This window comes from Antennarius striatus, chromosome 9, assembly GCF_040054535.1.
Source record: "Antennarius striatus isolate MH-2024 chromosome 9, ASM4005453v1, whole genome shotgun sequence".
In the NCBI taxonomy this organism is placed as follows: domain Eukaryota; kingdom Metazoa; phylum Chordata; class Actinopteri; order Lophiiformes; family Antennariidae; genus Antennarius; species Antennarius striatus.
The window spans coordinates 15,745,767-15,759,112 of NC_090784.1; the positions used below are offsets into that span (position 1 = coordinate 15,745,767).

At 39.3% G+C, this 13,346-nt stretch overlaps 1 protein-coding gene across 1 annotated transcript in view; it reads left to right on the forward strand.

Annotated features, from left to right (window-relative positions):
• Positions 1–13,346, forward strand: part of kcnn3 (potassium intermediate/small conductance calcium-activated channel, subfamily N, member 3) — a 46,740-nt gene that overhangs the window by 11,461 nt on the left and 21,933 nt on the right. The window contains exon 3 of the mRNA XM_068323711.1: positions 37–132. Coding sequence (XP_068179812.1) covers positions 37–132 — 96 coding nt within the window. The remainder of the gene's footprint in view (positions 1–36; positions 133–13,346) is intronic.

Sequence of the window (13,346 nt, forward strand, 5' to 3'; positions counted from 1 at the left end):
GTTTTTTAAGGTTTGTGTGTCCATTTCTGTCCACAGAGCTCCATGTATTCTCTGGCCCTGAAGTGTCTCATCAGTCTGTCCACAGTCATACTGCTGGGCCTCATCATAGCCTACCACGCACGGGAAGTTCAGGTAAGACAGATGGTCAGCTCTGCAAAAACACTGCCACAAAAGTACAGACAGGTGTTCAACATGTTGGTAGCTTTAGCAAATACCACTCTCATGTCAGGTAGTGTTTGCAAAAGCTGGGAGGTGATTTGTTTAGCTTTGCTGTAAGACTAGAAGAAGCCGGAATCAACTGGACTACTTCTGTCTTTAAAAAAAAAACCCCTACATAACACATACCTGAAGCCTGGCTCAAAAATGGATTTCTTCATAAACACATTACAAAAATCTCCACAGATTATCTGATCTCAAGTCTCAAACATGCACAGGCTACAAGATGCGTACATAACACTGCAGGATTTCATTAAGGATCTTGTGCCAGAGAGAGCTCTGACCGCACCGCCTCATGTGATCTCTAGAGGCGCAGCATTGTAACAAACAAAATGAGAGTGAGATAGCAAAACGCAGGCAGTGATTGAGGACGAAGGAATTGTTGTAATGATATTGTCTGTAGTTTGTCCTTCAGTGAGAACTGGAGGTGAGAGTTTTAACCTCAGTTAACAGTAATATGCTAGCTGACATCAGTCAAAATGGCTAAAATCTTTCCCGTTGCCTAGCAGCACTGTCAGCTGATCAGAGACATCTCTCTCATTGGCTGCAGTGATCTTACTTGGAAAGTGCTGACATTGTTCTAAAGAGTTTGAACTCCTTAATATTAAACATGGAAATGTCAGAGTTGCTCCGATGCAGCTCACTAATTAACATTTAATATCTTATTCTTCGAATAAAAGTATAATACGGTCTATTTAAGGTCATTAAATTATCAGAACAACAAATTGTCTTTTTTTTAAGGTTGTAAGGTCAAGAAAAAGAAATGCATATACAACCCACTGAGGAACACAACTTGAGCTGAGGCAGAGTTTGTGAGCTTTGGACAAAACCAGGCTTGTTGTTTTCAATCAATAAGCTTGAAAAAATGCAAAGTTAAGATAATTGCATACTAATCGACCCAAACCCTTCTAACAAAATCAACAAAGTAGTTATTTTCCAGAAAATATTCTTATCATATGCAGAAATGTAAGATGCAATCTCTTTTTTGCTACAGTGAAGACAATTATTTATTCCATGTGGCTGTTTACTCAGGATTGACACAACAGACAGACCATCAACAGACCAGTAATGTGTATCCCTCAATAATGCAATGTTGCAGCATTTTCCTCACAACGGCAAAGAGTGCTTTCAAATTTTGTTGACTCTTCACTTTCTGATGTACACAAGTATGATGTCCAGATTTTGACCAAAAGTAGTGTATTTTTTTCCTAGTTGGGATTTCATGCAAAATCTACATTCTGCAGCTTTCCTCTGGGCTCCTGAGATAGACCAGGGGACCCAGGTGTGTTTCAGCTATAGCCTATTAATGCCTTTAATGAGAGTCGTGGTGGGATCGACAAGAAAGTCTGCATGGCTTTGCATTGAGAAGAGCCTCACCAAACATTAAAGATGCACTCAGTAACACAACTCTCATTCAATAGACACAAACAGAACACATATGAACACATACCCGAGGCACACAAAGCAGGCATAACCTCTGCTTCTTGTAAGGCTGCAACAATCAATCAGCAACGCTTTCATGCTTCATGATATCTGTTTGGTTGTTTGTCATTTCACTAATATAATGGCACCACAGTCATTTAGCCTGGGTTTTCATCTGAGGCCATTTGCAATCAATGTACATTGACTATTTATGGAAGCCTTGCAGGAATCAGACCCAATAAGTGCCCCCACACCAGCTATTACACCCACCAGCTAAATCACGGAGCAGCACATTAATCCTTCTATCCACATATGCTGTGACTCTTTTTTTTTTTTTCAACACAGCTTGGATGTTGTTCACAATGTCTATTATAGCGCCAGTGGTTCTGTGACAGAGATGCCTTCTCCTCCAAGGTTCAGGCTTTCCCTCCGTGGATCAATATCTAAACAGCTGGATCTTCTTCACTGTCATACACAGAGAGTGATAGACTTGTAATCAGTTTGTAAAGGGCAGCCACAGTGTATTAAGATTCATGCAGCCACGTCAATGTATGCACATGTGATGCATGTGCTTCTGTGTGTTTGAGTCTGTGGTTAAGCCTTCATTGATAAAAGAAGCCTCTCCTCTGCTCACAAGTTTGAAGTCACATTCACACACAGAGTCGGGGAAACTCCCACGCACACTGTGGCTGCTGCACATGACAGGGATGCTAATGCTACTGTAAGGCTGAATGAGAGGGGTGGGGGTGGGGGTGGTGGGGGGTAAAATGGTCTGTTAATCTCCTGTTGATTAAATTAGATCTGGAGTTTAGGGAGGGCAGTGTGAAAGTACAGGTGGGAGTCGCAGCAGGGAGGGGAGGTGATGTCAGGATTCAACCTCTAATCACTTCTGATGAGAACTTTACTGAGGACTGAAGAAGTTTATGAGTTTTTTACCCAGCAACAACTGAAACCTTTTCAGGTTTCAGTTTAAGGACTCATTACAACTTCTGTGTTACTTATGTATTTTTTGCCATCATATCTACTTTAAATTATTTTATGTGATTTACTGAAATAACCAGGTAATTATTTGGGTTTATTAATAAGAAGGGTGGCACGGTGGCACAGTGGGTAGTCACCACACAGCAAGGCGGTTCTGGGTTCGAGTTCCACTCTGTGTGGAGTCTGCATGTTCTTCCCGTGTCTGTGTGGGTTCTCTCCTGGTTCTCCGGCTTCCTCCCCAACAGGAACTTTTAAAGTATACAACACTATACATTAACAGTTCCTGTTGAGGTAATCTGATAAACTACCTTGTTAAAAGTCTGTGTGGTTCACCCAGAAGATATATATAACCAACCAGATCGTCCAAACAGAAGGATATTTCTAAAATGAAATTAAAATAGATGCAAGTATTGTCCTACTCAGTTCATAGCAAAAACTACTATTGGTAGTATACTTTTTTGTAGCATAAACCTTTAGAGAATAACATTTGAAACTGTCTAGATGAACCAGATGGCCTTTCAGAGTTTGATATAAAACCTAAAATTACAAGGTAGTGTGTTTTTATGATGGTTGCCTATGAAAATGATCCATTTGCAAGAGCAGTGTTCATAAACCTGGGTGCTTTGCTCAGAGGATCTATCACCTCTCACTGCTGCAATTCAATTAGCTGTTCAGTATTCTATGCAGATAAAAACTCTCAGTAATAAAAGAAAATTCTGTAATTTCCTGCAAAATCATTAACACATATACGGTTGGAACCAATAATTGACACTTGCATTTTAGCTTATCAGGGTACTTGAGCTTGTTTCTGTCTTTGACTGGAGACGGGGTAAATCTCTATTGTGAAGCATCCTCTCTACATCTCTGCACACAGTTGAATAAACGAATCTTGTTTCCTGACTGAACACTGTTCTCTGGCTGAGTCATCTATCTGAGGTATTGGAACATTAACATTAGTGTCTAGGCAACATCACAGTGTTGTTTTGTTTTTGGAAATTTTTACCTCCAAAAAGTGTTCCCACCAGTCACCACTGGGAACAACATTAGCATTTATTTGAAGAAGTGTGTCTGGCCATCTGGTGTGTGATAGAGCAATATTCATTCTTCTTATGGTTCTTATCAGCCCTGTAAGATATTTATGGTTGTGCATGTTTACATTTATCACATTATGAAATGTTCAGATTTTTTTTTTCACTAACCGCCACAGCTGAAATAAATGCTGATGAGGTGAATCTGCACCAAATTGGCAAAGTTGCTGCCTGGAAAACCCAAACAATGAGCTGCAGTAAACAATAAATCTACATAGAAGCCAGCTCAAAGGTCAATGCAATTTAGCCCATTCATGTTGAAAGTATAACCACTTGAAAACTTTTTTTTTTCAGAAAATGGTTATTTCTTTTCTGTCTGAAATTGCATGCAATATAAATTTCATAGTTGTCTGCAGGATGACTTTAGATTTCTGAGGTAACAGTTTCTTCTAATTTGTTATCACTGGGACATAACATTACTTTTCATTGCTTGTGGAGCTCTAGTCCACACAGGACTGACTGGTGATATGAAAAACACGAGCAAACCAAGGTCGAAACATTTTAACCTTATGCAAATTAGAGATCATTTCACCTGAAGGCTCTACAGTGATTTGGCAAAACAAGAGAGTATTTTGAAATGTCACATGATGTACCAGAGATGATTGTTTGGGTAATATCTGCATTTTGTTTTTTGCATGTTACCTCCAGTAATACATGCACACACATATGAGGGGCAGCTGGGCATTTAGTCATGTGGGGGAACGGCGCTCTATGATTCACCTCCAAACAAGAAAGCCCTGGGCGCTTGTCCCTTGACCAAAGCAGTGGCTTAGAACTGAACTCCCTGGGTGCCACACAGTGTCTGCCTGATGCTCCTTATCCTGAGGATGGGTTAAATGCAGAGAACATTCCACCCTGCAGGGATTAATGAAGGATAATTTATCATAAACTGGTGGAGAGCAGCATTTGCTTACTAACAGGCTACTTTCTACTGTATCTTGTGAGAAATGCCCCCAGCAGCAGGAAAGAAGAGGCAGAGGTGAAAAGTAAAAACAATTTTATATAAATAGTTGAGTGCAGAGACTGTGTTTATCGTTTCAGGGAGCGTGAACAACTGCTTTCACATATTTATGGTATGCCTTAGCCCAAGCATATATTTCATTACATGTATATTCATTTTATTGTAGGCCCCGTCCACACGATGACGGATTTTTTGAAAACGCAACTTTTCTGTTGCGTTTACGCCTTCCGTCCACACGACAACGCAGATATCCGGAACGAAAATGCAACTTTTTTAAAACGCTGGCCGAGGTGGATTTTTATAAAAACGCTGGGTCTGCGTTGTTGTGTGGACGGCCTATCCGCGACTTTAAAAAACGCTGACGTCTTGCCTGCGATGGAAACCGCTGTGACGTCATATTTATGGGCCCTTGTGTTGTGACAACAAAACACGGAGGATTCCTATTGGATAAAATTTGACTCAATACTGCCACCACATGGTTTGGCATGCTTATAGCCGTCTTTGAAAACGCACTGCTGCGTTTACGTGTGGACGGAGATTTTTTTTAAAAATGCTGTCGTGTGGACGCGAACCGTTTTCGATGCGTTTTTAAAAAGTTCCCTTTTTAAAAAAATCCATCATTGTGTGGACGGGGCCTAAGCCGCTGGTGCCAAACCTTGTTTGCTTATGTATAGGAAAGCAGAGGATATCTTAGAGGGAGGGAGGGAGGGAGGGAGGGAGGGAGGGAGGGAGAGAGAGAGAGAGAGAGAGAGAGAGAGAGAGAGAGAGAGAGAGAGAGAGAGAATCACTAGAGAACATGTTGTTATCAGGTTTAGCTGGCATTTATACCACCTCAGACACTTTGATTTCCATTTCTCTCTCCTTCATGTTGTTTTTCACACAGTGCTTCCATCCACGTGTTCTTCCCTTTTTCTTCCTCTTTCCTTCTTTCTCTTCTTGCTTATCAGATTAAACCTGTCTCCTTCCTCCTCCGTTGGGCTTCAATTCAATTTTATTGTTGTTTCACATCCATTCTTCCTGCCTCGTCTCCCTTGTTTCAACATTTTGCACATTTACCCTTCTCCTTCTCTATCTCTTGCCTGCATTTCTGTCACTCTACAAACGTAAACACATTGTTTTCTTGACCCTGATTTTTCGTTCTTGATGTCTTTCCTTCTGTAAATGTTGATCTCCTTTTCCTCCTTTTTCTATGTCAATACTGTCTCTTTTAATATGGCTAATAATTTCCCAAACCACTTGTCAGCAACATATATAGTAAAATAATCATGTACTGTAGTTCCATTGTCAACAGATATAAAAATTTGCCCTTAAATTACTTCCTGCATTGAAATTATTCAGAATTTTCTTCTTCAGTTTCATGCTGTTGAAATAATGGTGGTTTTCTGTAGAATGCAAATTGAAGCACATTGTAGCTGACATGGTCCTGTCAGAGTGTGCCTCTGGTTTAAAGGTTTCTGAGGCGTCATTCCAGCATTACATATTAGAAAAGGGCAGCTGACGCTAATTTAAATACACCAACATATGGAAAACAACACAAGTACTCTAAATTCTTTTTTAGACAAAACAAAATAACATCTGAACAATGATTTATAGTTTTGTTCCTTTATTTACATTAAATAGATAATCACATTGTCACTTTAAATACGTTTACCAAGACATATTTGGTGTTAACATCCCCAAATGTTCCAACATTTTAATGTGATGGCGATAGTGTGATGTTCTCTCAGTGGTTCAAAACACCTTTATCCAAAGAAACTGCCAAGAATCCTCTTTGAAGGTAGATATTGCTTTAATGGAATGTGATTTGATTGTCACTTTAAGACCAGCTCACTATCAGTGATCATTTTCCCATCACTATACAAATGAAAACGAAAACCACAAAAAATGTATTTAAAAAAAAACAAAAAACTGAAGCACCTTTAAAGATGTTCTTTTTTTGTTCCCTTCTTACCTCGGTGGGCATCATTACTCCTTCTTTATTTGAATAATGACTCAAACCTTATCAAGTGGTTGTTCAGGTGCTTGTTAGTGTTTAATAACTGGTATTTTCAGCACTGCTGCGCTGCAGTGAATAAAATCCCAACATTTGCCTGAATGTATTTCAGGCACTGCCGGCTCTGCTTGGGGTAAAAGTTCTGACATTTCATTTTGAAACACTCTGGTATCATTTCAACTGTTAAAAGGGTATTCTACTATTCATGACCTGGGCCTTATATAGTATATACTGTACATGCATATGTAAATGATTCATACTTGGCAAAGGTTATTATGACTGTGGAAATACATTTTTTACTTTTTTCTGGGTGAACTTGATGTTCTTCATCGCATCTCTGAATCCTATTTCCACTGCATTAATACTCACTTCTAAATTCAATTCAGTGTTTATTTTAGAATAACAGGAGAATCTAGAGCAAAAAAATTACAGCACTTACAATTTAAAATCACAACTCATCACTATTTTTTATTATTTTTTCAAATTTATCTGAAATAGTATTACTGTCTGTAACACTGTCAGGTTTTTATGCCAACAAAAGTGAAACTATATCACATCAACCTTGAAGGTTGAATCTGAAACCGGCAGACTTCTGTTAAGGGTTTAAAGATATTTCACCTCTCATCCAAGAAGCCACTTCAGTTCTCACTAACTAAAGCCTTCTGTGGTTGCTACCGTAAGGGTAGCAACCACAGATTCACGACTTAAATCCTGCCAGACTGTGAGGTCACAGTCACACTGACTAAGGTAAGTTAGCAGTCCTGTTTTTGGCCTATCAAATCAGTGAAAATTCTAAACTTGAAAAACCATTCTGTTACTTATGCAATGGGATTTTCCTCAGTACTAATTTACCTTGTGTGTGAATAGATATTTTAAAGACTATTCAATTAGTCTCAGAATAAGTAAACACAGAAAACAAAATATTTAACACAATTTAAACCATTTTGAATATTTTTCAAAGAAAAATTGTAATTATTTAAGTGATTAGGCTCTTTAGGAACACCATAGTTGCAACAGTTGTTGTTAAAATTAGAAATGGACCCTCATTTTTTTATTTGATGAGACTATTAATATATGGACACAAAATATCTAGTCGCACTGCGTACTGTTTTTTGGATTTAGTTCAACTGCGTTCTGATTGGCGGATCTATTTTCCTGATTGGTGGATTTAGTTTTGCCACGTTCTGATTGGTGGATCTAGTTTAGCTGTGTCCTGATTGGTGGATCTAGTTTAGCTGCGTTGTGATTGGTGAATCTAGTTAGCTGCGTCCTGATTGGTGGATTTGTTTTGCCACGTTCTGATTGGTGGATCTAGTTTAGCTGCATTCTGATTGGTGGATCTAGTTTAGCTGCATCCTTATTGGTGGATTTAGTTTTGCCTCGTTCTGAATGGTGGATTTAGTTTTGGCACGTTGTGATTGGTGGAATCTAGTTTAGCTGTATTCTAATTGGTGGATCTTGTCGGGCTGCGTTCTGATTGGTGGATGTAGTCACGCTGCGTCCTGATTGGTGGATTTAGTACGCAGCTGATATGTGAAGTTGAGAGGAAAAAAAACAGGATTTCATATTCAGATGGATACTCAATTCAGAAGATGTTGCTCAAAATCAAAAAGGGTCATGAAGACAGCACAGTAGTCAAGATACTCAAAGTGAGAAGTCTCCCTCACATAATCGAAGCACGTGGTAAGACTTCCTTAAATGTAATTTACAGAAGTTGTGTGGTTGGTGGTTGGATTATGGGTGGATTCAAAGGTTGCAGTAATGTGGGGCAAGGGTTTTATTTTTGATGGAAATGAAATCTCTTTCCTCAATATGTGCAGTGATTAAGGGAGTGACCTTTCTTTAACATAAATGAGAACCCTGGAGCAGCAGAGGAAGACAAATGGGAAATACCAATACTAGAAGTTCATGAATGGATTTTCTCTCCTGTTTTTCTGTTTGGGTCCAGTTCTTATATGCAGGTAAAATTCAAGGGAGGAGATCATTTGAGCAGTCATAAAGGAGAAAGAGGTCACACCGTTAACTGAATAGGTTGGGATGTAGCTCAGTGGTAGAGCGCATGCTTTATATGTGTGCTGACCACGATTCAATCACCACATCTGCAGCCCTATGGGGTACAATCCAGTGTCAACTGTAGGCCGGTCCTAAGCCCGAATAATTGCAGAGACTTGCAGCAAGAAGGGCATCCGATGTAAAAAACTTTGCCAAACAAGTATGAGTGTTCATCTAAAATGGAAGAAAGATGTCACGCTGTGGTGACTTGTAACAGGACACACCAAAAGGAAGTTTATTTTGTTTTAATACTGAAAACTTAAAGATCCTCATATTGAAGGGAAACGTCTAGTTTCCCAAATGAAGTCAAGCTGCTCTTCACTTGTGAATGAGCAGCTAGAGGGCAGAATGGATGGGTAAATGGGCTCTAGCTAGGCAATCAAAAATGATGATTCAGTTTAATAATCCACGGGTGACCTGAGACTGTAAGAGCGTGAGATGATGCGAAACTGAATATAGTCACAATGGTTGCTGGATAGGAAGATTTGCAACAAATTGCTGTGGTGAGGGAAAATGGGCAAGGAGCTCACCTTTAAGAGCATTGAGGTTCAGGGGGGTTTATTTTGAGCCTAGCTTGAATTAATATATTTATATCCAGGGAACTCTGCCCCCTCCAGTCAGGCAAGGGTAAGGTCTTTTTAATCAGGCAGAATTCAGGTTTCCACTTTCATTCAGGTTTTGTAACTCAGAGATGGGGATTTAGTCACTGGTGAACCTCATTGTTTTACTTCAAACAATTAAAATGTCATCTGGACGTTGCTTTGCTTTCCTCATAAGAAATACATAGTAGGAGCAGGAAGTGCTTAAAGGAGGCTGAAGACTAGTCACTGTGCTCATAACTGCTATCTCTACCTTCTCCTCTCCTGATCACTAAGGCCTCTTATAAATATCCTCAGTGAAATCATTCCTGCTAAGTAACCTAGGAGATGAATTTGGGGCTCTGTAGTGCAAGAAGGCGACGAGGCTCAAGAGGGAGGGGTAGTAAGTTGGAGGAAGCTGCACACTACGAGAAGACAAGGTGATATACCCAACAGTTTTTTAAGTAATAGGTCACAGGGGATCTCTACAACTCCTGAGAGCTTCTGATCACTATGGACCCTGAAGGCACCTTGGAAAGCAAGGACATAGTAAAACTCACCCAGAGTTTGGTCTGATCATCTGTGTCTGCTGGATGCATGTTGACTGGATTGTTCCGTTTTAGCCACAAGTGAGACCAGTGATCAAGACGCAGGTGAGTGTATTGATCACTGATCATAGAAAAGTTCTGGAATTAACCAGTGAGCATTGAAATGAATGTGATCCAGAGGCAGAAGGAATGGCATGATGATGATGATGAAAGGTGGTTGGTCATGACTCATGAGTAACAAACGATGACAACAGCTGACAGAGACAGCAGGAAGGTTGATTAAAGGAATCACAAGAAATGAATCAATAAATTGATTTGACTTGAGATGTTTACTGCAGAGGTACAATGGTGGTCTTGTTAAGGTATGAAGACCAACTGGGAACACAAGGAAAGGAAAAACACAGGGAAATACCAGGGATTTCAAGGACACTGCCATGATAGATCATTATTTCAATCATTATTGCATAGTCTGTAGCTGTTGTCATAAATTCCACTCTTGGTGAAATTGTTGTAACCTGCACACAGGACGTACAAGTTTGAACCCTCTTTTGAATGAATGAGGTCAAATCTGTCAATTCACCTGAAAAGACAAAGTATAAATGTAGCTTTTTTTAGCAATCATTCAGAAGTACTAATCTATGTGACAATGAAATACCTGAGAGAAACAGAAGCACAATCTTCACACTGTGGCCCTATTCACAACAAAATGATGTAAGTTACCCAATGCTCAGTCAATGATATTGTCAAGTATTTATTGTAAATAATTTGTCAGTTTTGGATTTTTTCTTATCACATTTAAAATAATCATCTCTATATATGTCTTTGTGCGCTTTTAAGTGTTTTTGTTATCACTTTCTTTCATTTTCATTTTTTCCATTGCTTTAAAACCACCTACTGAAAAACAGTTACAATCAGTATTAAATTGACTTGAATGGTGTCACACTGGTATAGAAACTATAATTTTACAGCCGGTTGGACTAAATTTGTTCTGGAATCTATTTAATAATTTTCTTACAAGCAAAAATGATGGAAAAGAAAATGTTTTGCTTCTCAACACGGCGGACCCGGGTTGGAGTCCCGCTCTGTGTGGAGTTCGCATGCTCTCCCCGTGTCTGCGTGGGTTCTCTCCGGGTTCTCCGGCTTCCTTCCACCTCCAAAAGCATGCGCCGTTAATTGGCCGTTCCAAATTGCCCGTAGTATTTAGTTCTGTGAAACTATGTATTTCAATAGGTAAATACTACTGCTGTGCAGATATAATTATATATTGAGCTGAGATTGTTATCTTGGCCTTGAAGTCAGGAGACATTCTGAGAATTCAGTGATTTACTGTACAATCTGTACAGCCATACATCATTAATTTGAGTAAAGATTATACCCATTCATTGAGACTGGCCATGAATAATGGAGTCTGATTTGGAATATCATTAGCGGGATAAATGATGAATCAGAAAATGCAGCTACTATATGACCATCAGTTTCCAAATGGTAATAGAACATAAGAAGAAAGACTAAGAAGGAACAACATAAAATAAATGTCTGGTTAGAAAACGAAATACCTGCAAATTGAACCAAGTCAAACCTCATTTGTCACATGTTTCATGTCATATTCAAGGTAGTCAACATATTAACGTTCATGTATTTTCCATACTTGCTCTATTGAATGGTTTAGCTCACTCACTGGAGGGCTTGTTTCTTTTCCTCCTCTATACCCATACCCAGCAACAAGAAAACTGAACATTAAGATGAACACAGTCATTGAAGCTCATAAACTTTTTAAGATATTTAGACACAGGAGACAAAAAGTGAATTGCTGAAATCAGTCAAAAAGTGTGTGAGAAAGAGTTCTCGCTCCACTCCATTAGCGCACTTTGAGCATCAGTGAACTATGTTGTTAAGTTAATTTCAGGGGATTTTAGAAGCAGGTCATTGATCAGGAAGACACCAGATTGGCACTAACAGCCACTCAAATCTTGGCAAATGGCATTAAAACAATAAATTGTGCACTAGTCCTCCCAAAAACTGTCTAATACAATCATATCATGATGTCATATTCTGCTAATTCTATATTACATACACCTGCTTTGAGAACAATGTTGGAAGAGCAAACAGGAATGAAGTAAACCACAGCATCCTCCTTAAACAAGGACATGAAGAAGAATTTGATCCACTATTGTCTCGAAATTCCTATTTCCTCATTGCCACTTTAATTCTTTTAAGTTGCAGAATAGAATTCACATGCCATGAACCTTTTCTCATCCTTTACACCTACCAGCATATTATCTTTACTTCCATGGTGCCCTGTCTCCTTCCCTCTCTGCTATGTAGAAACAGCCACTGGGGTCTTCCCTCAGAGCTGCAATTAAAGTTGAGTGTTATCTTCTCTGCATTTTCTCATATTGTCTTTTCGTGTGTGTGTGTGTGTGCGTGCGTGCGTGCATGCACACGTTTGCGTGCGTGTGTGTCTTTGGCTCGCCCGAGTTATTTTCTGCCGATTTCAGGGATTTCCACGCTTTAGGACCCAGACATTTCCCAGAGGTGTGACTCTGTGCCTGAAAGCAGGCAGCCACAATTTTTCAGTGTTCATTCTGTTACTGTTTCGTTGATTAGGTCCTTCTCCATCCCAGACTGAAATTATATCTTTTTCCCTCCAGTGGGAATTGTTGACATGAGGCCATTCTGCCCTCATCTACCTTTTCTTCAGTGTATTCTGCATTTGACAGGGCCGTGCATTAATGTGTGCAGAATTGTTCCTGGCTATCTCAGTTGCTCTCGTCTGGCCAGCACTGCATCTGGTTCTATGATGAGAAACATCTGGGACCTAACTCAACTACAAAAGTATTATGGCCACAGGAACTGGAAGGGGTCAAGTCAAGGATGGATGGATGGATGTAGCAGTGGGGCTTGTCTTCTCAGACTGAACATCTGAACACCTTATCTGCTAGGGCTTTAAAAAACACTAAAAAGGAGGCCCTTGGTTCACATTCAAAACTATAGTCAACAAAGCTTTCTTTATCAGGACCCCAAAGCTCTGGAATGATCTGCTTGTGGAGATTAACAGTAGTAATGTTTTCGGGGTTTTTTTGTTTGTTTGTTTTTCAGAAAGCGCGTTCTGGTTTTACCTGAGTTAAATTTTTAATGCGCGGCAATGTTCTTCAATATTTCTGATTTAATTTTATCAATTAATTAATTTCAATAAAGTGTTCAGTTTATGTTTGTATTTTTCTTCTGTGAAGCACATTGTGCTTTTTTTTGGATAAGTTCTGTACAGTGCGCCCTCATTTCTGTTTCTTGCAGTTAATGCGTTCCAGGAACCACACGCAGTTAATGAATTCCGCGATAGAGCGACAAACTATTTATCTTATTATTTACGGTAATTTAAACATTTATGACCCTCTCCATAGTGATATTAAACCACTTTCTATCTGTATTATCTTTTCCCACATTCTTATCGACTGTTTAAAGCACTTTTGTATGCCACGTAACCTTGACCTTATTAATCACAACCTT